Here is a 26865-nt window from a genome sequence, read left to right as displayed (position 1 = left end):
TTTTTTTAAAGCCATTTATCCCGTTACTTGTGATTCATAATAATAAATTAGATAAATCGTATTTTCTTGCTTTAGGGTTTCTATTTTCTTCTTCTACTTTCACTATATTGTATCAGTATCTTTATTTTTAGTGGATTTTGTAACTGCTCCAAAATTATAAGTTCTATTGAAAATATTAGAAATAAATTTAAAATAAATAATTTAACTCCCCCCCCCCCAGTTTGAAAGCCGCTTGCCTAAATTATAATATTGCGAACAATTGCTCAGTAATATTTTAGTTAAAAACGTATTAAATACATATTTTATGTATAAATGACAAATCTAACCTCTTGTATAAATATATCAAACGTCAATTTCGTTGCTACTGCGTACTTGCTTTGCGCAGATTATTTAGAAGTGCAGAGTAATACCACCACGGTGTATGGCTGAGAGGCAAGTAGTATTGGATTCTAATTATAATGTAACGGTATATCGTCGAGCTCGATGGGGAATTTTATGATGCGGCGGGGTTACCACCATGAGTGAACTCTTAATCTGATTTCTCCAGATGGAAATTCTATAAGTGATTCGTTTATGACTTGTGATAAAATTGTGCCGAAAAAGAAAAAAAATATAGAGGAAAATTAAATAAAAATTAACAGATTATTTTTTATTTGCTTTACATGTAAAATTTTAAACAAAACAATTTTACATAACAATATATACAAAATAAATAATATTGTACTAATAAATAACAATAATAATTGGATACATGTATATATCGCATAAATATTATATAATATAAAATAATAACATAGAAAAAAAATGCAATGGTTGTTTTGAAATGCTTAATTCTTTTTTTTTGTTCGCGTATGAAATTTAAGAGTGTATATAAAAAATCTTAACAAACAATGAAGAAACAGAAATTTAGTAAAGTTATGTGGTCCATTACATGTATGTATATAGATGTATTTTACGTTTGTTATTATATCATAGTATAAATAAATTAATATAACTTTCACAATTGGACTAAGAAGCTGTTTTAGATTTGTTTCGATCACAAAAGAAATATTAATTTTTCTATTTAAATCAGCACGAAGACGGAGAAGTAAAGTGTGCCAATCGCCAGAGCGGGCTTTGGGAGTTGGCATAGTTGAACCGAAATAATAATGAGGCCGCGCGTTCACCGGTTGTGCGTTCGTCCGATTGGTGACTACCGATTGAGTCCTTGCATATAGCCATTTCAGAGAAAGATATTTTGGAAAGACACTAGAAGTTTTGCGATGAAGCGCTAGTATTTGACCAAATATTGAGAATGCTCTTATAGCTCTTAACAAATTAATCTGAATTGGCAAAATATAATATACAATAATTAACCGGCAGTATAAATAACAAATATGCAGATGACATAGATCAAAACAGGCGCAATAATCACAATAAACAAGAATAAAGGTTAGCGCAGCAGTTTCTCAATAATTGTGCCAATCGTAGTTATGGAACGTTTTTCAAAAAATTACCATTCATATTACTGTCGTTGGACTGTGATGCAACTGTATGATGTTGATGATAAATATACCAATAATCCAAGTAGTATAAAGTAGGAAGGTGTTATAATGTTATGTTTTATTAAACGTTCACGCAGCCGATGAATGGGCGCAGTCTGAGGGTGTTTTTGAAGTCTTAGATTAATTAGAATGCGCGTTCGATGTTCTCGTCCATGAATGCGCGCAGATCTGCGGCGCGACGGTCGCGCTTGGCTTGGCGTTGTGCTATGGCAGTGGTCTCTTCCTCCAGATCGCTGAGGCGCGCCCTGGTGGCGCGGGCCCTAGCGGCGGCCGTGTTCGAAGATTCCTCCATGGCCGTCCAGCGAACAGTTGCTGTCGACTGCTCCTCCACGGACCTCTGTGGTTTCCTGCGTTCGACCAACTCTGAGGTGCTGCTAAGGCCGGCCGACTCCATAATCTTGTCAGCGAGGCCTAGGCGAGACCTGTTCTGGAGGGTGGAAACAGTGGTTTCCATGTCCACGTCGTCCAAGAATATAGACTTCTTCTTGTTAGCGCGCAGACGGCGCAGCGAGTTCGAAATCTAGAATGCAAAAAACGTGTGTGAAGTAGTGACTACCCAAATGAACGTTATCTTCATACTATCAATTACGGAAAAAAAACATCAGTACATATTATATCGATAATTTTCCTGGAAGCTCAACTTAGGATTGTCAGTAGTGAATTAAGCAATCTTATTAAAAACGTAACATAACTGTTCTATTCATTTTAGAGCGGTGATTGTGCAGTTGTTCCTAAACCGGCAAACCATTTGACGTAAAACAACCCCATATGTTCAGAAGAATGTCAAATATTTAAAAATATTTCCTCAAAGGCATCCATTAGAGTACATTTCAACATTAAGATTTACGTCCTGATTCCTATCCCAACTTCGGACCATAACCAATTTGTTGTCAAAGAACGCATTCTAGACTAATGCAAGATTTGATCTTTATTTCGTGGACCTTTCTGTACATCTTTAAAATCGCGTTTTATTTTACATAAACAAATTATGTGTTTGAAAATAATTCAAGGGTGCTCTACTATTATGGCTAAAACTGATGGAATATATATGTTTAAATTGACAAAATAAAAAAAATATGGTAAAGAACAGAAGAAAATGTCACCTCTTCGTCGAATTCGTTATCGACTTCTTCCATGGCGGTGCTTAATGGTCTTCCACGCGCAGTCTTTCCTCCGCGGGAGTCGAATAGTGACTCCTCTGAGATAATCTTTTCCGCGCGACGCCTGGCACTGTTGAGATCATCGTCGCCAAATGTGCGATTGTAGCGTTCTTCTAGAGCTGGAGATGGCTCAGGAGCCTCGGCAGGACGTCCGGTGGACTTCTTGTCGAGCTTGTCGATGGCCGAACGGTAGTAGCTTTCGCCCATGTTGTAGTTGCAGTCGTAAACGCGGGTGCGTCTACTCCTTACTCCTGAACGGCCGGCCATCTTTTCCTACTGTTGAAAACATACAACAAAAATAAAGCGGTATATACACAAGCTCACCTACATCGATATACTCTCTGTGACAAATAATATGTTAAACCAATGAGCGGAAAACGTTCTGGAAATGTGCTATTGTTCCAATACATACTGCTAGTTGTAATTCTAGATTTAAAATAAAAATATTTCATATTATTGGAATCACTGGCGAAAGTTGATAAAAGTCCCAAACGTGCAATGCAAAAGAATTAGGTAAAATTATGCAACAAGCGCGAGAATCAAAATATTACCCTATTGGGTCATAAAACATCGGCAGGTCGATATAACTTTTCGTCAGATAAGCCTATAAAGCTTTTAGAGTACCTGCCATAAAAAAAGCACTTATGGTATATGCCGATAGACGAATGCAATATGTTTTAAAAATGACACGCCGACAGGTCGGGACATCTTTTCGGTCATATATCTCAAAAGAATTTACTTCGCAATTGTCTAATTTTAATGGCCGTTTCAAAAAAGTGGCAACTTACAAACGCAATGGTGACACCCTAACCAGTAATTGATTGGAGCAGTAAAAGTTGAAGAGCTCTAAATTTCCCTCTGAAGGAGTCATGTGTTTAAACACAGGTTCACTCCACCTCATTTTTATATAACAGTATAAACCAGTGCTCTTCAAACTTTTCACATCCGCGGCCTAGCGAAAATGTGAAAAATATTTCGCGGACCGCCATCAACCCAAAATAAAAACAATGCTAGCTGCTGCTTTTTTCAAGCAAATTTGATATACGCGATTGCAGCGCGTTTTCTGAGAGACGAAGCGCTGAATTAACATCCAATCGATTCATTTGTTTGATTTTTATTACTGACATAGATGAAACAGTCTTTTTACACAAACATGAAGTTCAAAAAAATACCATCGTGTCGCATCGGGTGAAAGTTTGCACGGACGGGCAATAATTTCTTGCAGACCGGCGCCGGTCCGCGAACCACCAGGTTGAAGACCACTGGTATAAATTATATACAACTAATTAATTACTTAAAAGCTTACTTCAAGTATAGTAATTATAACCTTATTGCAATTACAACAATAGAGTACTTAAAATGAGTTTTCACTTATGTTTTTTCGCAGCACTAATTATTCATATATTTATTTGTTTTTCAAACATAATGTTATAATTTTTTTCAAAAGAATGTTTAGTCCGTTTGAAAGTGATTCAAAACCTCTCATTTTTAATGTAAGCTCTAAGATGACATTAGTATTAGCCTTCAAATTATCATAAAAATAGTGGCGAATCATATATCATAGATCAAGAAAAAGCAATAAAACATTTATTAAGAATCAAAGGTCGAAACCAGAAGATTATGATAAATCATTAGTAAGATTATGTTCTACCTCACGTATTTTTTCTAAGCACTAAGATTTTTCGATAGAGTTCATTTTCCGCAAATAGATTAGATTAAAAACATATATCTGATTCATAATCATAATATAGTGCTAGCCCATTATTAATTCACCTTTATTCAACTCAGACTCAGGGAAAACATAGACTTAAATAAATTTACTTAGATTAACGCTGTAACATAAAATAATACATATACTTATATATAAATAGCAAACCTTGCAATAAAATGGCTAGCAAATACAATATGATACATAATCCTGAAACGCAACATATAATAGCAAAAAATAATATTTCGTTTATAAACTATAATCCAATTTATAGCCATTTTTTGTAATAAGCATTATTAGAAATAGATAATTTGGTTTTAACTCGAGACTCGGATTATAGTCGATTTGTGGCTTGCGATTGTGTTAGCATTTGTAAAAATGTTCGCTAGCCAAATTTATACTGATTAAAATAGATTGTAAATGTCAGAGCAGCCGTAAACATAATTTAGACATAGCTGTTATAATAATACAAGAAAATAATTATTGCGAAGTCCATTATTTCTTTCAGACATCCGACCAATACAATTATATAACATGGGATATGTATCGATGACGAAGCGAACAGACTTTACAAATAGTTTATTTGTATAAGCCAGGGGTATTTATATTCCTACTTGATCCCTCATTTTCATCTAGTCTAATAAGTGCATAATTATGAGCATATAATACATTCGTTGGTTGATGATTGAAAGCATTTTTCTAGATGATTTAATCTGAATAGTTTGATATCTTTATTTCTATATTTTTGAGCAACATTTGAAAGTAACCTCACAGGGATTAAGATATAAGCAATAAAACTGTATGAACAGCTTATAGCAGGTACCAGCTGCACTTTTATTTATACTATTAAAAAATACTATAAAATCTTTTGCCTACACTAGATATATTTTCCGAGCATATATTATATAATTATCAAATACTTTAGTAGCAGTTTTCTTGCTTGATTATTGTGGATGATGTGATAAGCCAAAGTTCTTCTATAAAATATTGTTAGCATATAAACATAACATAACGTCTCTTTTTTTGTAGGTTTTTATTTTATTTACTTTTAACATACCATCTCATAAATGCTATGTTGTATTAAATGTGAAGATTATTTATGTTAGTTACCGCTCTATATTGTGTATATTTTTTATCTGGAAAGGTCTCTAAAGAGACTCGACGGGAGAAATAATATGCAGAGTTTTTCTATGGAACCTAAAACTAGTTTTCAGTGCATCATATGATGTTAAAAACTCAACGCAAGTATGGAAAAGGTTAATTGAAAATATAAAATATAACATGATTTTATGTAATAAAATAAATAAATTAACACTAAAAATGAGCAACTGTTAGCCTTGACTTTACAACTTATATTATTTTTATTGGTGTATTTTTAATGTATTACTAAAAAAACATGTCGAGTTTTGGGTCAGGGTGATCGGATAATTCGTTCGTTATCCCCGATATTATAATAGTTGCTCAGTTATTCTCTGTCGTCTAATTATAAGTGGGCGCTTTCTAATTATAAAACCTTTACGGCACGATGACATCGACTAGTCATTAAACATTAAACGTATTCAAAGTTTGGCTGCTGTTTCTGCGAGTGAATCACTACCTAGCGATGATTCACTGTGTTCTGTAATAGATAATTTGCACAATGGATGCTCTGTCAAAAATGAAATTTTACTTTAAATGTGTTAAATATCACGTGAATGATTATGAATACAATAGTTATAGAATTTTAAATTTATAGAATTTTTCAACTTGATCTTAATATGGATAAACAAATTACAAGAAAACGATTACTTTTGATTATTATTTTAATAATTTGTACTGTATTCTCTTAATAATATAAGATATCTACATAATTCAGACTTTATCACTAATAAAGTTTTGTATGGGTTTTATGGGTTGAAAACTTGTGACACAAAATATTATATTGCCAGTAATTAAAATGTACATTTTATTATAATTTACACTAAATTTATAATATAAACATTAAAATCATATTTGTTAAGTACTTGACAATTTTTTTACCGTCTAATATGTAATTTATATATATTGGTTTATATAATTTTAAGTAATGTTTTAATACATTTTAAACTTATTGTAATATATTGTATGATTACATTAATATATATTAATTATTTACTCAAATATTTCTGTTGTTAAACATTTTAATACTCATATATATATTATGTATAATGAATATATGATATATAAAATAATAATTAATAACGTTAAATTATATCTATATTCTGTTTATTCAATGATTGTGCTTCACTTACATATATATATACATACATATACTTATTCTGTTACTATATGATTTTTAAACTATAGCTGATTCAGTTCTTAGCCATTATCGTGATACAGACTTTACTGTGATGAGTTAGGCGAGATAAAGAATCTGATCTTATCACCGGATGTATTAAAATATTTTATAAATTTTCTTAAACGTTGCCCAGTTACACAATTTAAAACTTTTAAGAAGCGTCGTATATTCCTATGACGTACATTCTTCCGCATTTCTTCCACAAAGAATATTTATAAACATAATTAATTATACGTGTAATTTTATTTTTAAAATAGACAAATAAATAAACTCTAGACAGTGACAAGAAACTTTACGAAAAAAGCAAAAACTAAATGAAATCGAACACGCTCAAATAAGTTTCATGGTTCTTTTTCATTACTTGTTTTTTTAGACTTGGTTGCAAGTGTAGATAAACTGTTAAAAAGATGAGTTTTGATGGAATTTTCTAGAGCTTAAAAAAATTCGTTATTTTCAACTATTCGAATATCGAATAGTGAATGATAAAATATTCGAATATGAATAATAGAAAAATACAGTTTGAATAATGAATATAGGTTTATAGTGATTTTAATTTTTAAGACTACTGATTTTAATTTTAAAAAGAATAGAGCATCACGTGTCTTAAACTTTAAATCAGTAAGAATTTAAATTTTATATATACTAAAATTTGGTATGTTTATAAAACATAACCATACTTTAGACAGACTAAATTATTGACTTGAAAGAGATCAATACCAGTCATTGAAAAATTATGCAGCTGCACAATATTATCACGTAATGATGAGTAATATATAGAAGTTCGGCAATTACAAAGTGTTTTTCCCTCATTTTGTTTGACGGCTATCAGTTGTAATGGCCATAACACATAGATAAGAAGATAAATTTCGCAAAATAAAAAGGGCACGCTTAGCCTGTAGATAATGTTATTTTTATGTAATTTTGTAAATTTAGCAACGAAGTAAATTTTTATGATTTTTTATAAATTCAATTTAAATATATTATGTTATTCCAAAGTGGGAATAAATATAAGATTCCAACTTTACTCATCCCTTTTAAGTTAACACGGTAGTAGTCTTCACTTTTTAATACATGCTATTCATTCACATACTCTTTAAAATTACGTTTTACAAACTGTCTTCGTTCGTTGCTGCTCTGATAAACCACTTATATAAGATTAATATCCCTCATTTGAAATAATTTTGATGACATATACATTTCAGTTAAATATTAAATAGAAATATACTTCAAAACAGTTTTACATTAATTTTCGTGTTTTGATTTTGTTCAACTTCTCAGTATAAAAGCTTTCATTATATCTATAAATTCTATGTTTAATAGCCAGCAGTAACCAACAATATATGCTTTGCATAATTTAGCATAAAGAGTTGGATTTTGAGTTGAAAATATGGTGACTTATAATATAATAAAAAATGCATCATAGAAACACTCGAATTGATAAATTCGTAGCACTTCTAATTAGCAATAAAACGATAACATTTATTCATTTCCGGTTTACCCATAGTATCATTTTACCTGTGTAATCTGATATGTTTAAAGCGACCATTATTATGCGATATGAATCTAGGAACTATCACTGTTGATTACAACAATTTAATATTTTTTTTCACGAAGTTAATGTAAAATTACGACCATATAATTTATTTTCTTTTATTTAAATGTTATATTTTAATGAGAACATTTTAAATGAGCCATATATGAAATAATTGCTCCATAAGACGAACCATTGAACAGATTAGGTGCGAGCGAGCGGCAGCGAGCGAGCATTCGTCACAAAAGAATCCTTTTTCGAAGATAAAAATTTAAGATTTACCTTACATAAATGCACAAACAATTCGTTTTATGGAACAAAATATTTATTTAAATGCACATATCTCTCAAAATAATTTCCTGTTAAATAAAACCCTATTTTAATTAGAAATGTGTACAAAGATATACAAGTAATATAGTGTAATGAGCGCAATAGAAGGATATTGCGTTTTTTAATCTACTCAATGAACCATTGCATCACTGTGAGTCCCTATCTATCTATTTTAAATCGATGTGTTGTGATATAGCTCACATGGTATAATATATCGATTGAGCGTAATGGAGCGTTCACACTAAAGCTGACTTTCAATAATGAACAAATAATTGCTCGCACAAATTATAGTAAAATAATGCTTGTGAGCAATCGAAAATTTTAAACGCAATATATATTCTAAAATATTTTAAAAACCAACAAAAATATAGCTCAACAAGTGACCAAAACTAATAAACAATACTGATATTGATTACATTTATTTATTATTTTTTTAATTAAGTAAAGTTGGCTAAATTCTCGTAAATTTTGTGATGTAATCTAAGTTAGTTTTCGTACAGTAGCAATTTTTGATGTATTATTATTTACTTTTCCTTTGCAGCTTTACAGGAATTAACCAAATGCGTTGAAGTGGCTAAAATTAGGTATTTAAAACTGCGGATGGATTGAGGATGAAATCAGCTCGGGGATTTTCATGGAAATCGATCCACCTACAAACAGGGATCGGTAACCTTCGCGTTTAAATTGAAGGTTATTCCTAAACATTCATTATTTTTAGCGTGGAGGTGTGAAGTAAAAATAAGATTAGAAGAGAATTTTTGAAAATGAAATTATTTTTTGGCCCAATACGGTATTTTGAGGAATAAATATAAATATCATCTGTAAGTTTTCAGGAAAAAGAAAAATAAGATATTTTCAACATCGAAGAGATACGTCATTACATCTGTACTGTGTATTTATTTTAACTAATAAACAGTACAATCTGAATAAGAGTAGTTTTAACTAAAAAAAATATATTTTTTATAAAGGCTATTAAGCAAGGTATTTTGAAAACACACACAGATAACTTGCTACGAAGATGAACGCTCTCGTAAAAGTTGAGTATGCATTGGTTGGGTCACTGTGTTTGAAACGCATGGGATTGTTCTGAGGCAAATAACTTGAGTTAAGTCAATCCGTGATATTTATAATAAGCAATGATCCAGATCTTTCTATTTAAATAAATATTTTTCCCAATTAGGATTCCATATTTATAAAACGGATTGAATGTATCTAGGTACCTAATAATATAAGTATTAAAAAAAACATAACTATATATTTTATTATGTCGCATCGGTCGCAATAGTCGCTAAGCAATAGCGTAACATAATACGTACGGAAACAATGTGAAATGGGTCACAAAGTTGCTCTTTGCTTATTTCTAGACGGCACAAAGTCCACCGGTACAAAGATAGCGCCCGCTGGGCAGCTGCTTCGGAAAGGTCAGAAACGCGGTTCTATTCCCGGCGCGTTTGCTTTTAAATTTATCCTAGGCATTTGGCGTACAGTCGATCGTTTCGGAAAAAATCGGCGCTAACAATGGAAATAGCCCGGGATATCTGGTTACGGTGGGGGAGTAGGGAAAATTTATTGATAATTAAAAAAAAATCGATACTCGGCACGAGCCGATGGGGGTTCTCTTGCGGTTCTATTGAGGCTGCGTCGATCGGCGAACGGTCAGCCCCGACTCACCTGGTGGGTGTGTGCGGACGGGACGGAAGCAGCAACAGCACTGACTGACCGATCGTCCTGAAGCGAAAGTATTAATACCTCGCAAGTGTCGAGGTCTCGTGTGGGTAGGAAATCCAACGCTAGCTGCTGTAACCCTCCGTTTCCGCGATCCACATCGATACACAATTACAGCTTACGTTTTATTTCGGCCGCGGCGATTGGCTTCGCAATCCGAAGCGGCATAAACCACAGATCGGCTGTAGAGTAAAAAGAGTTCGACCTGACGAGCAGTGCAGCAATTTGCAGCAGTTTATCGAAATACCATTGAACATAATATGTATAGTTAGAGAAGGTTTTATGTCTAATAAGTAGTATTAAAGTGTCATGTAAATAGCAGCCGTGAGGCAGCTAGTTCTAGATCAGTAGTTGCATAAGACTCTAGAGCTTTTGATCCTTACCCAGACATCAAGGTGACGGATAAGGAATACCAGGAACGTAAGAGCGGGAAAGGTAGTGGTGAGTTATGAAGTGCATTCAAGTAGAGAACAAAAAGACACACCAAAAACAAATCACTCATTACATCTACTTAAATTGTCAGACACAATCTCGAAAAACACTAAAGGGAAAACACACATTGAATATAATAAAAAAAGTAAAAATAGTGAGTCACTCTGGTCTCTGGTTTCAGTTGAATCGAGTTTGTGAGTCTTAACAGTCCGCTAGTTTTCGCCGAGTAAGTGTCAATTCTTTCTTCATGATCCTTAAGTGAAGATTTTTAGGACTAATAGCATTGTTGTTCAGCTCCGCTTCCTGTACATCCAACGGTGAAAGCGTAGCTTACTGGTGGCCATGTGCTTCGAAGTGCATGAATAAAGGGCTTTGTGTTGTGAATGTTAATTGATTTCAAAAGTCTGCGTGAATATTTCGAGCTTATTATAATTTTGCCTTACAGGACGTTTTCACTCGTGTTTTGTTTGGTCAAACCTTTGTTGCTTTAGCTTTGTAGATAGCCATTATTGGAACACCTACATAATAAATCCTTTATGGGTGTTTAAAGACAGCATGTATACAATATATTAAGAGGTTTCGAGACTTGCTTTAATAATTGAGTAATGAACATAATAATTGTTAATATTTCACATATTAAACACTCGTATGCACCTATAAGTACCGGAAAAACTCTTTGTTTGAAAAAGCGTTTACTATTGTTTTTCTAACTATTTCCGGAGTTCCCATCTAACCGTTTCACTTTTAAGGCGTAAACCCATTTTGTGGGTGTGTCCAAGAAGCCTTGCAATTGTCCCGCTAACATTCTCATTTGCAACTCACCATTACTATCTCGAATCAGCAATATAAAAATGTGACACAAAGAGGCAGACGGAAGAAGACGCGACCAGAGACGCACCAAGAGAGACGCCAAGGAGTCACATATGAAACACATCAGCAGATAACTCGGCATCGTCATAAAAAAACATCACGACATATCACACTCCATTTCACACGACACTCCGACTTTCAAGTTTTATTACCTAAAACCAGCATTTGCATTTCCATATAAAATATATAAATATAGCACAAAAAAATTTTCATACATGCCATTGGAAACACATTTTCGAAGTACATTTATATGGGGGCACAGACTCTCAGCGATGAGGCATTTAGGAACTGCGGCCACGAGGTGCATCGGATGTTGTCATCTGAAAGACGATTCCTGGTTCGTAGAAAACTCACACTTATTCGGTCTCAAAACCGATAGTAAATAACCAAGCCTGCTCTATGTCACTTTAGTTCGCATCATTCCTAAATCGGGATCTATAATTTGAAATCCCCGAATAACTAACTATATATATAACTATATTATCAATTCATTTTAATATCTTATGATTTTTTTTACTAAAAAGTTATTCGATTGGTGCTCATCCTAGATATCACGCATGGTGGGGGCAGTAGTGGCGTAGCAATGGGGAGGGGGCGGGCCGCCCCGGGCGGCACTTGCTTGGATGCGGCATATTCGCGATGGGATCATCTAGTGTGGTTCTTAACACTGAATGCACCAAAACATATATAAATCCACGAATAACAAGAGCTTAATAATAACCAATTTATTATTTTATGACCCTGCAAAAATGTATGGAGAGGGGGGCGGCCATTTTAAGGATCGCCCTGGGTGGCACATACCCTAGCTACGCCACTGGGTGGGAGAGAATATTAGAGAATTATTATTAAAGAATCAAGTCTGTAGGAACCTTTTGTCCGTAAAGGTCTGTCCTCGAAACAATGTTGTGGAACGTGTTATTTGACGACGTTTTGTGATCTCACTGCCAGTGCTTAGATTACCTTATTTTGTTACTGTCTGCAAATATCAGGAGAGAGATCGAGTTCTCAGGTAAATAAACCCCTTTCTACGGTGTCAGATATGGTTCTGGAATAATCTCTCCTTCCCCCTCTTATAAGTTTCCAATGCGGTCATACTTCGCGGCATTTGGGCAACAGAAAAGTTCACATATGCTTATTTATGAAATAGGTATTGAATAAAATTCGTGTTACATACCATAATATACGCTTAGTACGCTATGTGCAAGTTGGTGCGACATGGTTGTCATTATTAGCGAAGCGAATCATTTATAAAAAAAGGATTAAAACAAATCCAGCTTCTAAAGTACAACCTGACGTATTATTCGTTGAATTAAAAAAAAATTGTAATTAAAACTTAAAAACATTGATACATTACACTAGATATCATCAGTTATCATGCTTTACCTTGTAAGATAAACAGGAAATTACCGATTTAAAATGTGTTTTAATATATGTATCTTATCGCTGCATTAAAAAATGCAAAATGGTTTATACGCGATTATAATTTCTTAGAATATTTTTTGTTGTCGTGTATCATTGTTCATAAATTACTAATACTATTTACGAGTTTATTTTAATTGTAGTGACTCGTCGCTGTTATCTTTGCCTAGGTACAGATATATTGTTTTTTGCTATCGTATAATTTAGATAATATTCTGAAATTTATATATTACGACCAGTCGTCGCTGTGAGCACTAAGTGCAAGGATTAAAAAGTTAGCCCAGTAGTAGTTTTAAATAAAACTTTTAAAATGGGGTGCTGCCACATGTGTTGCACGTGTATAATGTTGATTATTTTCGTACTAGTCACAGTTTTGACATTGTACGGCATACCTACTCTGCTTCATACGATATTATCCCAGGTATTATTTTCTCGCTATTAGATTAACTCTGATAATACATTTTCGTTTAGCGTTCTTTGATTAGCACCATGTGCCTCTGGAATATTAGTCCATGGTCAACTGTGATTTAACCCAGTTTTGAATCCAATCCCGGAGCAAAATTTCGGGTTCGGGATTTCGGCGTTAGAAGTTTACGATCCCGGAATCTGATTATTTTAAAAATTCAAGTTAAATATATAAATAAAATTGGCAAAACGTGATTTATACAATTCATTTTATCATAGTCAATGATTAATCTATATAGTCTATTATTTACTGTATTAAATTTATCTCTATGATTCATAGAGATAAATTAAATACAGTAAATAATATTGCATTATGAATGTATAATAGTTTAAAAAATAAAAAGAGGTATAATTGAAATAAAACACTAAATAAATACCGGTATTATTAAAATAATACAATAAGCAATCCAAATATTATTTTTAATAATATGCTCGTAGTAATATTAGAACATCGATTGTCTCTTTGTTTAGTCTCTTAGGTATCTGCTGAAAAAGTCAACACTCGTTGGAGGTATTGTCATGAGATATTTGTATACCAGTTCTAGGTGATGATATCCTCATCATTTGTTCATATGATGAGGATTGTGGGTGAGACGACTGTGCTTCAAGTGTCTCTTCTGATGTTTAACCACATATTGATCATGTTCTTCAGTTAACATTTCCATTAGTTTTATAATTCACTGCCTTGGAGTTTTACGAATTGTTATAGGGAAAGTTAAATATTTAATGGTATAATCAGTGGCGTAGCTAGGTTATGTGCCGCCCAGGGTGATTCTTAAAATAGCCCTCTAGCATTTCTTAAAATAATAAATTGGTTATTATTAAGCTCTTGTTATCCGTGGATTTATATATATATATATATATGTTTTAGTGCATTCAAGGTTAAGAACCACACTAGACGATTCCATCGCGAATATGCCGCCCCTAAGAAAGTGCCGCCCGGGGCGGCCCGTCCCCTCCACCCCCCCATAGCTACGCCACTGGGTATAATTTAACATTTCGTTGGAATTTTCAATAATATGTAGTAATAATATGTGTTTATAAGCATATGACTTAGAGTTGTTATATTGTAGATATAGGTGTATGAATGCATTGGAAGTGTCAAATAAAACATGTTTGTATAATGGCTATCATGACGTGAATATAGAATAATGATTATAATATATACATATATAATTATTGCGTTTTTACTGCCTAATATGCGACAAGTTTTTCTCATGATCAATGCGTGAATTTCAATAAAATCTTTGTATATGCCGATAGTATTTTAATTTTGTGTAACATGTATATTGTAATTCTTGAAAAAAATGTTTTTTGGTTTTAAAAGTTATTTTACAATTTTTTTACAGCAATTATCACTTGTGCCTGGAAATATCATATATGATGCGTGGTCTCAAGGATCTTATCCGATCTTAAGGCGCAGTTACATATTCAATATTGAAAATCCAGATGATGTGAATCGCGGAGAAAAGCCAATATTTAATGAAATTGGACCGTTTGTGTTTAGGTAAAATATTATTTTGATTATTACTTGTATAATGCACCCCATATATATTCAAGATTAAATTTATTAAAGGATAATGGCTTGCAGCCATTGTCCATTATTCTAGATATCAGAAAATTAAAATATAATTTGTCATTCAAGTTGAATTAAGTGACTGTCTAGTTGAATAATTATGATATTTTTATTAAACATGTTGTACCAAATAATTTTATGTTATGTGTAATGTTACTTATATTTATTTGTTTTTTGGGATAAGTGAAATTAGTAAGATATCTGTTTCAATTTTAATGTATTTTTTTAGTCTATCTATTCATTACAAATTATGTTAAGACTTAATTTTGCAAAAACTAAAACATTTTTATATTAAAGATATATTTTTTGTTATAAAAACTATATAATGAGTTCTAGTTCAATTTATAGTTGGTTATTATATTTAAGGTAATAATACATTCGCAAATTATAGCGTTGGACGAAAGAAGAGTAATGTAATAGCTGATGAATTTATATCATATACGGATAAAGTTGGGGCTATATTCAACGAAACTGAATCGCAACATTTGTCTCTTGACGATGAGGTTAAGATATTGAACGTTCCTTTATTGGTATGTATGCAAATAAATATGTATATACGCGAAGTAATTCAATATATTATTCTAACAAAAAAGTTCTAACGGTGAAATTGAAATTTCTCATGGTGGTGTCTCATTTTAATAAAATACTCATTTTTTGTCTTAAAACATTTAAGACCCACCTTCGAATACCATATACAAAGACTAATAATATTTAGATTCTCATGGTTGTAAATATTGTTAAAAGATTTTTAACTATTTATAGAGCTGCCAATTTAATCTAATTGGATGGTCCAGAGTGGTTCAATTGAAGAACTTTACAATTTATTATTAAAAGATAGTTAAAATTCGATTCATAAATCAGTTTATTTTTGTGGCAAAAATTTGATTATTTTTTAGAACTATTATAAACGAAGGTTTGTGCAAAAATGGGTGTTTTCATATTTTTTCAGTCTATTTATTACTGGGCTCAGAAAAATGGTTCATTAGAGATTGTCAGGAAGAATAAAGATATCATATTTAATGAAGGTTATGATCTAGTTTTAAACGTGAAAGTGAAAAATATACTTTATGAAGGAGTGAAGATATGCGATGGTGTTAAAGCGAGCAACACGGAGGTTATGCAAATATGCGAAGGCATAAAAACTATTAAAATGGTATCTAAAGTAGGAAATACTCTACTTTTCGCATTGTTCAAAGAGGTATGTCATTATTCGCTTCATCTAGCAAAAATTCCTTTTAACGTTTTTATTTTTAATTATTGAGAAACACATAAAATATTTTTGCTTTTTAGAAAATTTATTATGAAGAAACATATACTGTGAATTCTGGTAAGGGAGATATAAAGAAGGTTGGGCAAGTTGTAAAAATGCAAAATGAAAGAACTCTAGTAATATGGCCTACTACGGGAACTTGCAATGCGATCGACTCTACCCTGGGCGACGTATTTCCACCGTTTATAAAGAAAACTGACCAGGTCGAAATATTTAGACCAGATATATGCAGGTGAGATAAAAAAATCAGCTGAAGTAAAAGATTAGGTAAATATGTCTCAATAAAAATTAAATAATAAACGTAATTTGTCAGTTTTAGTAAAATATAAAATATTGCACCTTCATTAAAAATATAATATAAAAATAATATTAAATTTGACATTATCTTGTATGTACCTAGCTACTCCTTGAGAGAGTTCTGAATTGGAAACTGAAAATGGCATGAAAATCAAATCAACAATAGCTTGATAGCAAAATTGAGAAAAGCGTTTTATTTTTTTTAGGAAAATGACATATTTTTTCAAGAGGCAGGTTCCAGGCAGTTCAAAGGCGTTTGAATTTGCAACGTTCTTGGAAAAAGTACCACAAGAATGCTTTTGCTATGAAGAACACGGTTGCTACTTGCACGGAGTAGTCGACATGCACGAATGCTGGGGTGATTTACATTTGCAAACGCGATTTTTTGTTGCGGAATATAAAAAAATGATGCTAATTGTAAAATTTTTATATTTATTTTATTCACCAGGTCCGTACATGGCGATGAGTTTGCCGAATTTTTATGGAGCTCATGAAAAATACTTGACAGCCGTTGGAAATATGAAACCTAATGAGGAAGAACATGTATCCAGAATCACATTAGACTATGTACGAATTAAATAGTATCTTATATCTATATCACTAAAGTTCTCGTATATTTAATAACATTAGGAAAAACTAGAAGAACATATTCTAAGCTTAATTGTGATTTAAAAAGATATTGTCTAAAACAATTTTTATTCACAGTATTTCGGATTTCTGAACAAAGCTAACTTTAAATTTCAATACAACATGAATTTAAAGAAAGACTTGGAGTTTTCCAACACGGAAGACATCTTATTCCCATTGCTGTGGATTGATGAGGTAAGTGAAGATAAAATCTGAAAGTAAAAATACATTCAATAAATTATACCGGGCATTGCCATAAAGACATATCGTTTATACCAGGGTCGTGGAGTCGTTGGAAATTTTGACTGACTCTGAATTTGAAAATTTCGATAAAACAATCTTAAAATATTAAATTTATTTTCATGTGAATAACAACAAAGAATAATTATATTATTAATTCTGACTCACATTCTTAATTTAATCAATAATATTTTCAAAAATCCATTATTCAAACTGAATTAGATCTTAAAAAAAAATTGCTTCTAATAATTCATCGTTTATGGAAGCTCTTCAATCGGATATGATTATTTTAAGCGTGGAAAATAAGCGCTCTACTGAGACTTGCTTCGATTAGTGCCGCGCCATTGTATGTGTCTACATGTGACCACACCGGCTGGTCGGCTGTTGTTGGGTATTTGCATAATAACTTTTATTTACTTCATATTATCGACTTAAAATGCAAGGTGGACGATGAACAATTAAAAAATTATTGGTCAGGGTGAAAAGGGTTAAAAAGGAGTCAGTCTATTTTTTACGACTCCGCTTAAAATGCTCCTACTCCGACTCCACACAACTGTTAAAAATATAAAAAACTCGGGTTTAAATATTTTTTTTGCTATAAGTTTCAAAACATCAATTTCTCAGTTCATTCAGTAGTTTTTCATATATTTTTTTCCAAATTTTCAAATTTGAACACAGCAGTATTACATACTCATAAAGCGAATTATACATTATTGTTAATTTCTAAAAAAAATCATGTTCAATATACTTTAAATTTCGGTTATCTAATTATTTTGAAACTTGTGAGGCATATTTCTAGGAAGTCAACAAGAATGTTGAGGATGACATAGTCATATTATCAAAATTTAGAAATATGGTTATAACAATTTATACATAGCAACTGTATTTTATATAAATTATTTGTTAATTTCAGGATACCTACATACCAGGCGAATTGAACGAATTTCTTGTCCAAGTGTTTTATTATTACCTCTTCATTGTCCAAGCTGCCTGCTATGGAGTAATGGGTCTATTTGGAATCTTGTTCCTCGTGCTGGTACTGTGCAAACTTTGCATGGTTTTGTGGCCTAAGAATTAGAGCATGAACTATGGATGGAGTTAAATTTGACATGGATTGAAATAAAATAAATATTTTTGAATAATTTTTATAATACTCCCACTGCTACAAATCTTCGGTAAAAAAATGTTACATAAGCTTATATTAGTTATGATAAATAAACATGAGATATGCATCTTGTACGATTAAATTGCCATATATACAAATACAAACAATGTTGAATCATTATAAATACACCTTGTAGTTATGCTAAAATTAAATAAACTGAACCAAATGTAAGTATTTATTTTCTTTAATATACTTTCACAGTTTGGACGTAATGTGAGTAAATAATAATGACTAGAAATCTTTTTTCAAAAAGATAAGATACAAAATAAGTAAAATTTAAAAATCACAGATTACAAATATGTTTTAAACAATCACTTGTATTAATAATACCATATAAAGTAAAACTATGTTTTCGTTGTACTTTAAATGCTCCTTTAAAATGGTATGTTCTTATTAAAAATATTGTATTCCTCAAGTTATAATCACACCGTAATTTGTTTTCAATAAAATCTGTGCAACTACTAAAAGGCTAATAATAATAAAAATTATATCAATACCTGAAATGCTACACTGGAATATAAAAAATGTCGTTTCAGAGTCATACAATGTTGGATATCTAAACACTCTATTTAACATATTTCTGTGATATTCTCCAAGTCAGTGATTCCTAACTGGTGGGAGGGGGGGGGGGGGGTTTATATGAAAAATACACAAATTAACAGCAGAAGATACATACATTATTGCGGATTATTAAAGAAAATAGAGTTGACGAAAATCTTTTAATTTGTCACTCTCACTCAGAATGTACAGGAAGTAGAGATCAATGTGATAACAACTTATATTTTGAGTGTGATACTATTAAACAAGAAAACAGAAAATTGCGAATAGTGTGGATACTCATTCATAGGAAAAGAAAGCTTTCTATATTTCGTGACAAACATTTAATCCACGGAAGTGTTTGATACACTGTTATGATATGTAACAAATGAAACTACAACATGAACCCTTTTGGTAAAGAAATTATACAACCAGAAATGCAGCACTGCAACACACACAAATACATGCAGATGTCAACCGGTATAAGAAAAACATTTAAACAGTTTATGGATCACAAAGTGCTCACATTTGCATTGCCACAAAATCCAGACAAGCTTTCACTAATGTGGATACGACACTTGGATCCGATAGTACACAATATACATATAGCATGCGAAGGAAAATTTAATTCTTTCTCCAGATTAGATAAATATGTCACAGTGCTTATCTCTTATGAGAAGATCAAAAAGTAGTAGGAGATAGACAAAGAATTTAATGCATGGTTTTGCGTTGATTTGGGTATTTTGATGTTTCATACACCAATTTTATAGGTATGACTAATTTTGGAGTCTGCATAATTTGGCACACGGATAGCAAAGCAGTTCAAACAATCGTCAGAATAATTAGGTTCAACGTTTCTTCCTTACATGTACATTAACATCGTTAAATATCCAAGCGACGGATGAAGTCTTAGTGAAATGATTACCTCATCTATTCTTTGAGGTATCCATATAATCACATGCTTTATGCTGTTTAGCATTATTGTATAGTAGCAAAATAGCACATACCCTAAAATGTTGATTTAAACACTTATTAACCGACTGTGGCCAAATGTGAGAAATAAGGATTTAACATCATGTTAATAGGTAAAACTAGCGCAAACACAACTGGTTTTCATATTGAAAGGTTAACATATATTAGATGCAAAAAAAACACATAAAATTTGAGTAGGAGGGGACATTAGAAGCTTATAATTGCTTTACTGTAAAAAAACAAACATTATTTTGATACTTTAAAAAAATTATCAAGATTTTTTTTGGTAGCCTTTGTTTGCTGAACCGTTTGGGATCACTTTCTAAATATCAACATATCTAAATATCAACAAATTAATTTTTCCCTGAAGCAAATACAGCCCATTAAAAATGTATTCAGTTTCTTATTCAATGATGACGTCATATCTGACAATTTTTGACAAAGTAGTTAAAGCAAATATATCGAATTTCGGCTACTAAAGGTTAAACTAACATAATTTTAATATTTACTAATATTAATTGTGCAGTATATATAATATTAAATGATAAAATAATATATTTTTTCATTCAAATTTCCAGATTTTTTATCTTAAATCACACCTTGATTCAATATAATGTAAATTAAATATTTTTTTCTACATATACAATATTAAAAGTATAAAAAGAAGTTTGCCTTTTCAAAATATAGACATATTAAGTCGATAGTCAATTCTATCATGTTTCTTTTTAATTTTTAACGACACCCGTTGGCAATTTGATGTCAAAGACGACAGGTGGATTACCTGGCAAATAGTTTAGATTACAAGTAGATGCATTGATGAATATAATCTTTCCGTCAGATGTGATCCCATAACCTGTAACAATTAAATAATAATTATTAGTATGTGCTGTAAAGTTATATTATCATAAAATTAAAATTTAAATAAAAAAGAAATACAAAGATCAAAAAAAATTACATTATCATTTAAATATAAAACGTTATCTCTAAAATAAGCTCATATAATCATATCAAATAGGGAAAAAACATATTTAATTAAACAGTGTATTCGCGTTGTTAATATCTATGTTTAGAAGAAATAGTTGAAAAATAATATATTGTATGTACACAAACACAGAAAATTTTCATTCGTTTTACACGTTTGTATTTATGTATTTTTATTATTCGCACTAGTCATTTCAAAAGTGTAAAAAGTATATATTTAGTAAAATTAAATTCTATAAAATTTCGCCGCAGAAAAGCCGCATTAATACATAACCAATAGATAATAAGCTAATGCTGAATATATATATGTTTTTATAAAAAAAATTGTATAAAATATTATTTCCTACAGAAATTTTATTATTTATTTTCCATTGTATCATTTCCGCCGCACAAAAATAAAAGAAATATATAATATATTTTCTTCGCTTTTCAATTGTGTGTATGTTACAGTGTACGTGTATTACCATTGAAGTTATAGCGAATTAACCAAAACCAACATAGCTTAATGAGAGTTTTAAATTAATTTAAACGTGTTTTTGACGTGTCACAAAAAAATAATTAGATATGCCTATACATACAATTATAAAGGAAAACAAGCAATTGGAGGTATATGAAGCAGGTTTCATTTGCAAATGTGTACCTAGTCTAATATTAAATAAACGTATTTCATGATTTTTGAAGTCCATGCTAATATTTTAACATAATTAAAAAGAAAAGTGAAATCATAGATATTTTAGTGACCAACATGTACAATTTATATAAAAACTTATAATGCACTATAAAGCGCCAAATCAAACAGTCATAAATGATTAAGCGCATTTAATCATACCTATTGATTTTTATATAAAAAAAACAATAATAGTTTATAGTACTTTGTTGATTTTATGGGTATTATAGTAGGTACACATAAATAATATGCATATTCCGCTTTTAAGTATAACTTTGTCACTTAACTACATTCGCTCGCTACAGAGGAGCAAAATATAACCTTTTTGCCGTAGTTTACCTTCATGTACATGACCGAATATGTGGTATTTTACGTTGAGCCTTTGTTGTAGAACTGTGAGGAGCTCAACACATCCAGCTCGTACGCCATCGCAGCACAAATCACCGTGGCCAATCGGTGGCGTGTGAGATACCAGTATGTCTGTGTCGGTCGGTATTTGCATCCACTTTTCTAAACACGCCAGTCCTCTTGGTACGTTAAAGGCCCACTTGCAAAACTCGGGTTGCCTGTAAAAATGTTAGAAAATAAATCGACAGCTCAACTGTGAAGAAACTCTGCTACTCATTCTCATAGCTGACCTAAAACTCAAAAATAATTAAAGTCGTAGAATATTTTAAAGAGCTTTATAAAAAGAAAAACACTAAGAAAACAGATAACACTGACAAATACATATATAACCGTAACATATAGCGATGAATATCTGGGTAATTGTTGCCACTGAAGTATCAGCACTTACAATACTGTTTAACCCTTTCGTGCCCGTTGGGAATACGGTTTCCCACTTTCGAAATTGCCCTAAAAAGATCAGTGGGAATCACGTTTCCCAATTTTATTCACTACTGCCATCTAGAATTATTATTGGGTATTACGATAAAACACTTATCTACTTCATCGATTGAACTTAAAAGTGGCAGTTGAGTTTAAAATAACACAGGTTGTATTATTTCGAGTGTCGTGTGTTAGATAAGTTGAATTTGTAACAAAACTTTAAAATTTTAAGGACAATAAGAATTTTGACGGTCGATTTGAGTTATAAAAACATTTTTTTACTGTGTGATATATACATTAGGGGTGATTTGATCTGAATTTTAAATTAGCCTTTAGGATATCTCTAGAAAATCAGTTGATCGGCAAGTATTGTTCGCTGAAACGCCGTGGCAGACCATCAAGCTTTTTGGCTAATAATGCCCGAGTACTAGAGAAAATACGACTAGAATCTGTAGGTAAACATATGCCTCTAAAAAGTGAAACTTACAGAAAGTGTAGACTTTGTAGAGTAAAAAAGAAGGCGAAACAAACTAAAAGCATGTGTAGAGGTTGCGATGTATCACTATGTACATATTTCACCATTTTTTGATCTTTTTCATAAGAAATGATTTTATTTTTATTTTTAGCATAATAATATTGTTTTTTTACTTAAAATAAATTAAGTAAATAAATTAATTTCTTACAAAAAAAAAGAAGTTTTTCTTTTTTGGGCACAATAAGTACTCTAGCAAGTATCAGTGGGAAGTATAGATCCCAGTATTTTTTCAAGTTCCAATCACTTTTTTTTAATATTTTTTTTCTATATTTTTTAATAAATATTAATGATTAAAAAATGAAAAAAAAAATTTTAAAAATTAAAAAAAAAATTTGAGCACGAAAGGGTTAATCGACAAGAAAATTAATCTACACAAAGGTATTTAAAATCTCTAAAAAACGGCAACTAATAAGCACTACACTATTGGAATCCAAAGTAGTGCTACATAAGCTATTTGAGATATTTAAGATAAATTTAGGTGTAGGATAAGAGATATATTGTCCACCAAGATATTCAATTTACTGCCTAAAGTATAATATGTAGATTATGAAACATTTATCTTTTGAATATTTAATTTTAATTAGGTTCGTATAGCAAAAGCAAAAATATCATATGAAAAAGAGGAAAAATTCAAAGACAAAAAATAGCTAGTTGACAAATATTTTCAATGAGTTGAATTTATAATATTGTTAAAATTTTACTGTATTCTTACCACGGTGTTCCGTAAATTTTAATTCCATTAATCGTTACTGATGCGTCTTCCAAATAAATGCAGTTTGTTAACAAATCTTTTATGTTGATGGTGCTGATAGCATCTGATAATTTATCTCTAGCCATTCCCAGCGTCGGTATCTTGTCAAGAACAGGCGTCATGTTTTTCAATGGATGTGTAAAGCTTTTATCAAAACTCAGCTCATGATTTCCAGCTATGACCACCTTGTGTTTGTGAGGTAGCTTTCCTGAAAATCATAATAAATATGAATATAAATAATAATTGAATATACGAGAAAAAAAATTGAAAGATAAAAAAATGTAACAATTTTATGCACAAGTTATTTATTAACACTAGATTTACGGGTGTTATTAAAAATAAGTATATAGTGACCAGATTTTTAAAAATATGAAGTTTCCGAAGATAAAAATAGTGTTAATATATTTGCATTGTGCAAATATAAAATGCCGTAAAAAAAAATACTGTCTATCTGGTACAAATCAAATTATAAATCAGAAACGGGTTTCATAAATCTAGTGTTAATCGATTTGTGTCAACTCAACTGGCAAGGAGCGACTATATCAATCGTTTCAATGAGCTTTCGAATTGTGCAGAAAAATTCTTCTGGCCCTATATGCGCATTGACTGCAAGCGATGTCTGTTATCGAAAGAGAATGTCGTGCAGAAGCGAACAAACGGACTTGAACCCCTACTTTTCAGTAAGCTGAGAGATTTATAGGGGCCACTCTGTATATTTTGCTGTACTGATCCACAAAAATCATCAATCAATCTGAGTTGACACAGGTCACTCATATATATGTATGTACCAGGCGTGGGTGGTGAGATACTTTTCCTCTCGCTCGCTCATGTGTTAAGTGACGAGAGTGAAGTTATGTATCCAGTGGCGGCTGGAGACAATAAAAACAGGTGGAACCAGGGGGTAAAAGAAATAGTTTTCAAATTAAACATAATATTATTATACATACAGCTATCACCACGAAAAACTATGCACTCGCAGAATAATACTAAACCAACATTATATTGCATCTTCCCCAAACACTGTCACTGTTTGTTGTGTTATATGGGCTGGTGGAATCATTGTTCCATATTTCTTAAAAAATGTTGCCGGCCAGAATGTTACAGTCAACGGAGAGCGCTATAGATCCATGATTACTGACTTTTTTGTTCCCCAATTGAATGGCATTAATGTGGAAGAGCTTTGGTTTCAACAAAACAGTGCAACATGCCAAACAGCGCTCGCCACAATCAATTTATTGAAGGAAACGTTCGACGAGCATATAATTTAGCATAACGTACCTGGGAATTGGCCTCCACGATCGTGTGATTTAGCACATTTGGATTTTCTGTGGGAATATGAAAAGTCGCTAGTCTACGCCGATAAACTAGACGATGGATGACTTGGAAGCCAACATTCGCCGTATTATTGCCGATATATGGCTCCAGCTGCTCGAAAATCAGACTTCCAGATTGCGCATTATTCAGTCAGTCAGTCAGTCGCGGGCGCCCAAATGCCCGAAATCATATTTATACACTAATGGCATATAATTATCTTTCCAATAAAGCCAATACCGTGGCCATTACTAAAATTTTTATGTGTCATTTTAAAGTTCTATACCTCTAAAAAAAACACCATTTACTTACAAAGCAAGGAATAAAAATATATTAGCTTGCTACGGACAAATTATTCTGTATGAAAAAAAAGATTGCACTGTGCCGTCAGACGAATTTGTTAGATTTTATGAAGCCATTGAAGTATTTTTTTTATGTAACACATTTATTTCTTATTATTTTGTATTAATATGTATAAGGAACTGCAATTTTATTAAATATTTTTTTTCTAAAGCAGTGTTTTTATTAATCCTTGGCTTCAATTAATCAAAATTTATATGTATTCACATATATACAAAGTTATACCACGACTTGTGCGATTCTTCATTGGTCCCACCTATCGTGTTATTTCGGGGGTACTACTGTATTTTCAAAAAACGATCCTAACATGTGCAAAAATTTAAAAATAAACTGAGACTGCATGTGGAAACTGATGTATTTTAGACACAGCATTTCTGGAATAATCTACAGCATAAAAAAATAAACCTAGGTGCATTTATATTAAGCCTTCATTGCCTTTACGATTTTGTTTATTCAGGGTAATTAATTTCGGTTCTCCGACCTTTGATAAGGGACAGTCTTTTGGGAGCCAAAAGAAAGGTTCAGTACAGTGAATTCATTATTGATGTTTAAATGAATATTCTAGCAATAGTATGTTTTGTAAAAGGAGAATTAATGTAAAAAGGGTACCCAGCCATTCGTCGAATTCGGCCACTTCCTCGGGGTGTCCGCACTTGGTGAAGTCGCCAGCGTGCACAAACAGGTCACCATGCGGCACAGCGAACTTGATGTGTTGCGTGAGGGAGTGCGTGTCGCTCATGCAAACCACCCGCATCTTGTCTGGCGGCGCCGGCCTTTGTGGCATCTTCGTGGATACTTTGATGACCCTCTGAGAGCGGCTCAGCTCCAGCCAAGCCTGCGTAGGCTGCCCGGTCAGTGGGTGCACTGGCACCTCCATGACCCTTCACTTGGTCGTCTGTCGGTTTTAATTTCGCATAGCAAATATTCGAAATGCTCAACTAACATGTGACGTTAGCGGCTCGGTGTTACCATATAGGAAAAATGCTAAATTCGGTTCAGTGATTATTACGCAAGTGAAAATTGCGCACAGCAATTTTGTATATATATATATATATATATATATATATATATATATATATATATATATATATATATATATATATATATATATATATATATATATATATATATCAGTGGCGTGCGGTGACTTTAAAACAGGGTATGCGGTTAGGGGGGGGGGAATAAAAACTATATTTAAAAATTTATTTTCTTTATTTTATAAATATATTATGTATCTATTTTTTAAA

General features: G+C 31.9%; 3 protein-coding genes and 1 long non-coding RNA gene across 6 annotated transcripts; 1 reads left to right on the top strand and 3 right to left on the bottom strand.

Annotated features, from left to right (window-relative positions):
- Nucleotides 1–626: 626 nt before the first annotated feature.
- On the bottom strand, nucleotides 627–10303 carry LOC148234215 (uncharacterized). 2 transcript variants are annotated; one of them, XM_088187596.1, is made up of 3 exons: nucleotides 10262–10303; nucleotides 2648–2980; nucleotides 627–2064 (listed from the first exon to the last, which is right to left on the bottom strand). In XM_088187596.1, the coding sequence occupies exons 2-3, from the start codon at nucleotides 2969–2971 to the stop codon at nucleotides 1669–1671; spliced, it is 720 nt and encodes a 239-aa protein (XP_088043722.1). In that variant the 5' UTR covers nucleotides 2972–2980; nucleotides 10262–10303; the 3' UTR covers nucleotides 627–1668. The 2 variants fall into 2 exon arrangements, with proteins under 2 accessions (XP_088043722.1, XP_088043723.1); XM_088187597.1 differs by lacking the exon at nucleotides 10262–10303 and adding an exon at nucleotides 9907–9971.
- A 2957-nt stretch (nucleotides 10304–13260) lies between these two features.
- Nucleotides 13261–18848, top strand: LOC148234213 (sensory neuron membrane protein 1-like). Of its 2 annotated transcripts, XM_088187593.1 has the most exons (9): nucleotides 13261–13457; nucleotides 14851–15008; nucleotides 15469–15607; nucleotides 16027–16275; nucleotides 16368–16579; nucleotides 16851–17002; nucleotides 17093–17211; nucleotides 17350–17466; nucleotides 18425–18848. In XM_088187593.1, exons 1-9 carry the CDS (start codon nucleotides 13347–13349, stop codon nucleotides 18587–18589), a joined length of 1422 nt encoding a protein of 473 aa, XP_088043719.1. In that variant the 5' UTR covers nucleotides 13261–13346; the 3' UTR covers nucleotides 18590–18848. The 2 variants fall into 2 exon arrangements, with proteins under 2 accessions (XP_088043719.1, XP_088043720.1); XM_088187594.1 differs by lacking the exon at nucleotides 13261–13457 and having other exon boundaries at nucleotides 14854–15008; nucleotides 15444–15607; nucleotides 18425–18725.
- Nucleotides 17060–18578, bottom strand: LOC148234214 (uncharacterized). The gene is made up of 2 exons (XR_015809930.1): nucleotides 18482–18578; nucleotides 17060–17483 (listed from the first exon to the last, which is right to left on the bottom strand). It is a non-coding gene; the product is annotated as an uncharacterized LOC148234214 (long non-coding RNA).
- On the bottom strand, nucleotides 18643–26590 carry LOC148234212 (metallophosphoesterase domain-containing protein 1). The gene is made up of 4 exons (XM_088187595.1): nucleotides 26228–26590; nucleotides 23909–24155; nucleotides 22173–22399; nucleotides 18643–21038 (listed from the first exon to the last, which is right to left on the bottom strand). Exons 1-4 carry the CDS (start codon nucleotides 26493–26495, stop codon nucleotides 20911–20913), a joined length of 870 nt encoding a protein of 289 aa, XP_088043721.1. The 5' UTR covers nucleotides 26496–26590; the 3' UTR covers nucleotides 18643–20910.
- Between the last annotated feature and the right edge of the window lie 275 nt (nucleotides 26591–26865).

Source organism: Plectrocnemia conspersa, unplaced genomic scaffold, assembly GCF_051122295.1.
Source record: "Plectrocnemia conspersa isolate PC_06_02 unplaced genomic scaffold, ASM5112229v1 ptg000006l, whole genome shotgun sequence".
NCBI lineage: Eukaryota > Metazoa > Arthropoda > Insecta > Trichoptera > Polycentropodidae > Plectrocnemia > Plectrocnemia conspersa.
The sequence above is the reverse complement of the archived record's forward strand: the minus strand, read 5'-3'. Positions and strand labels throughout refer to the sequence as shown.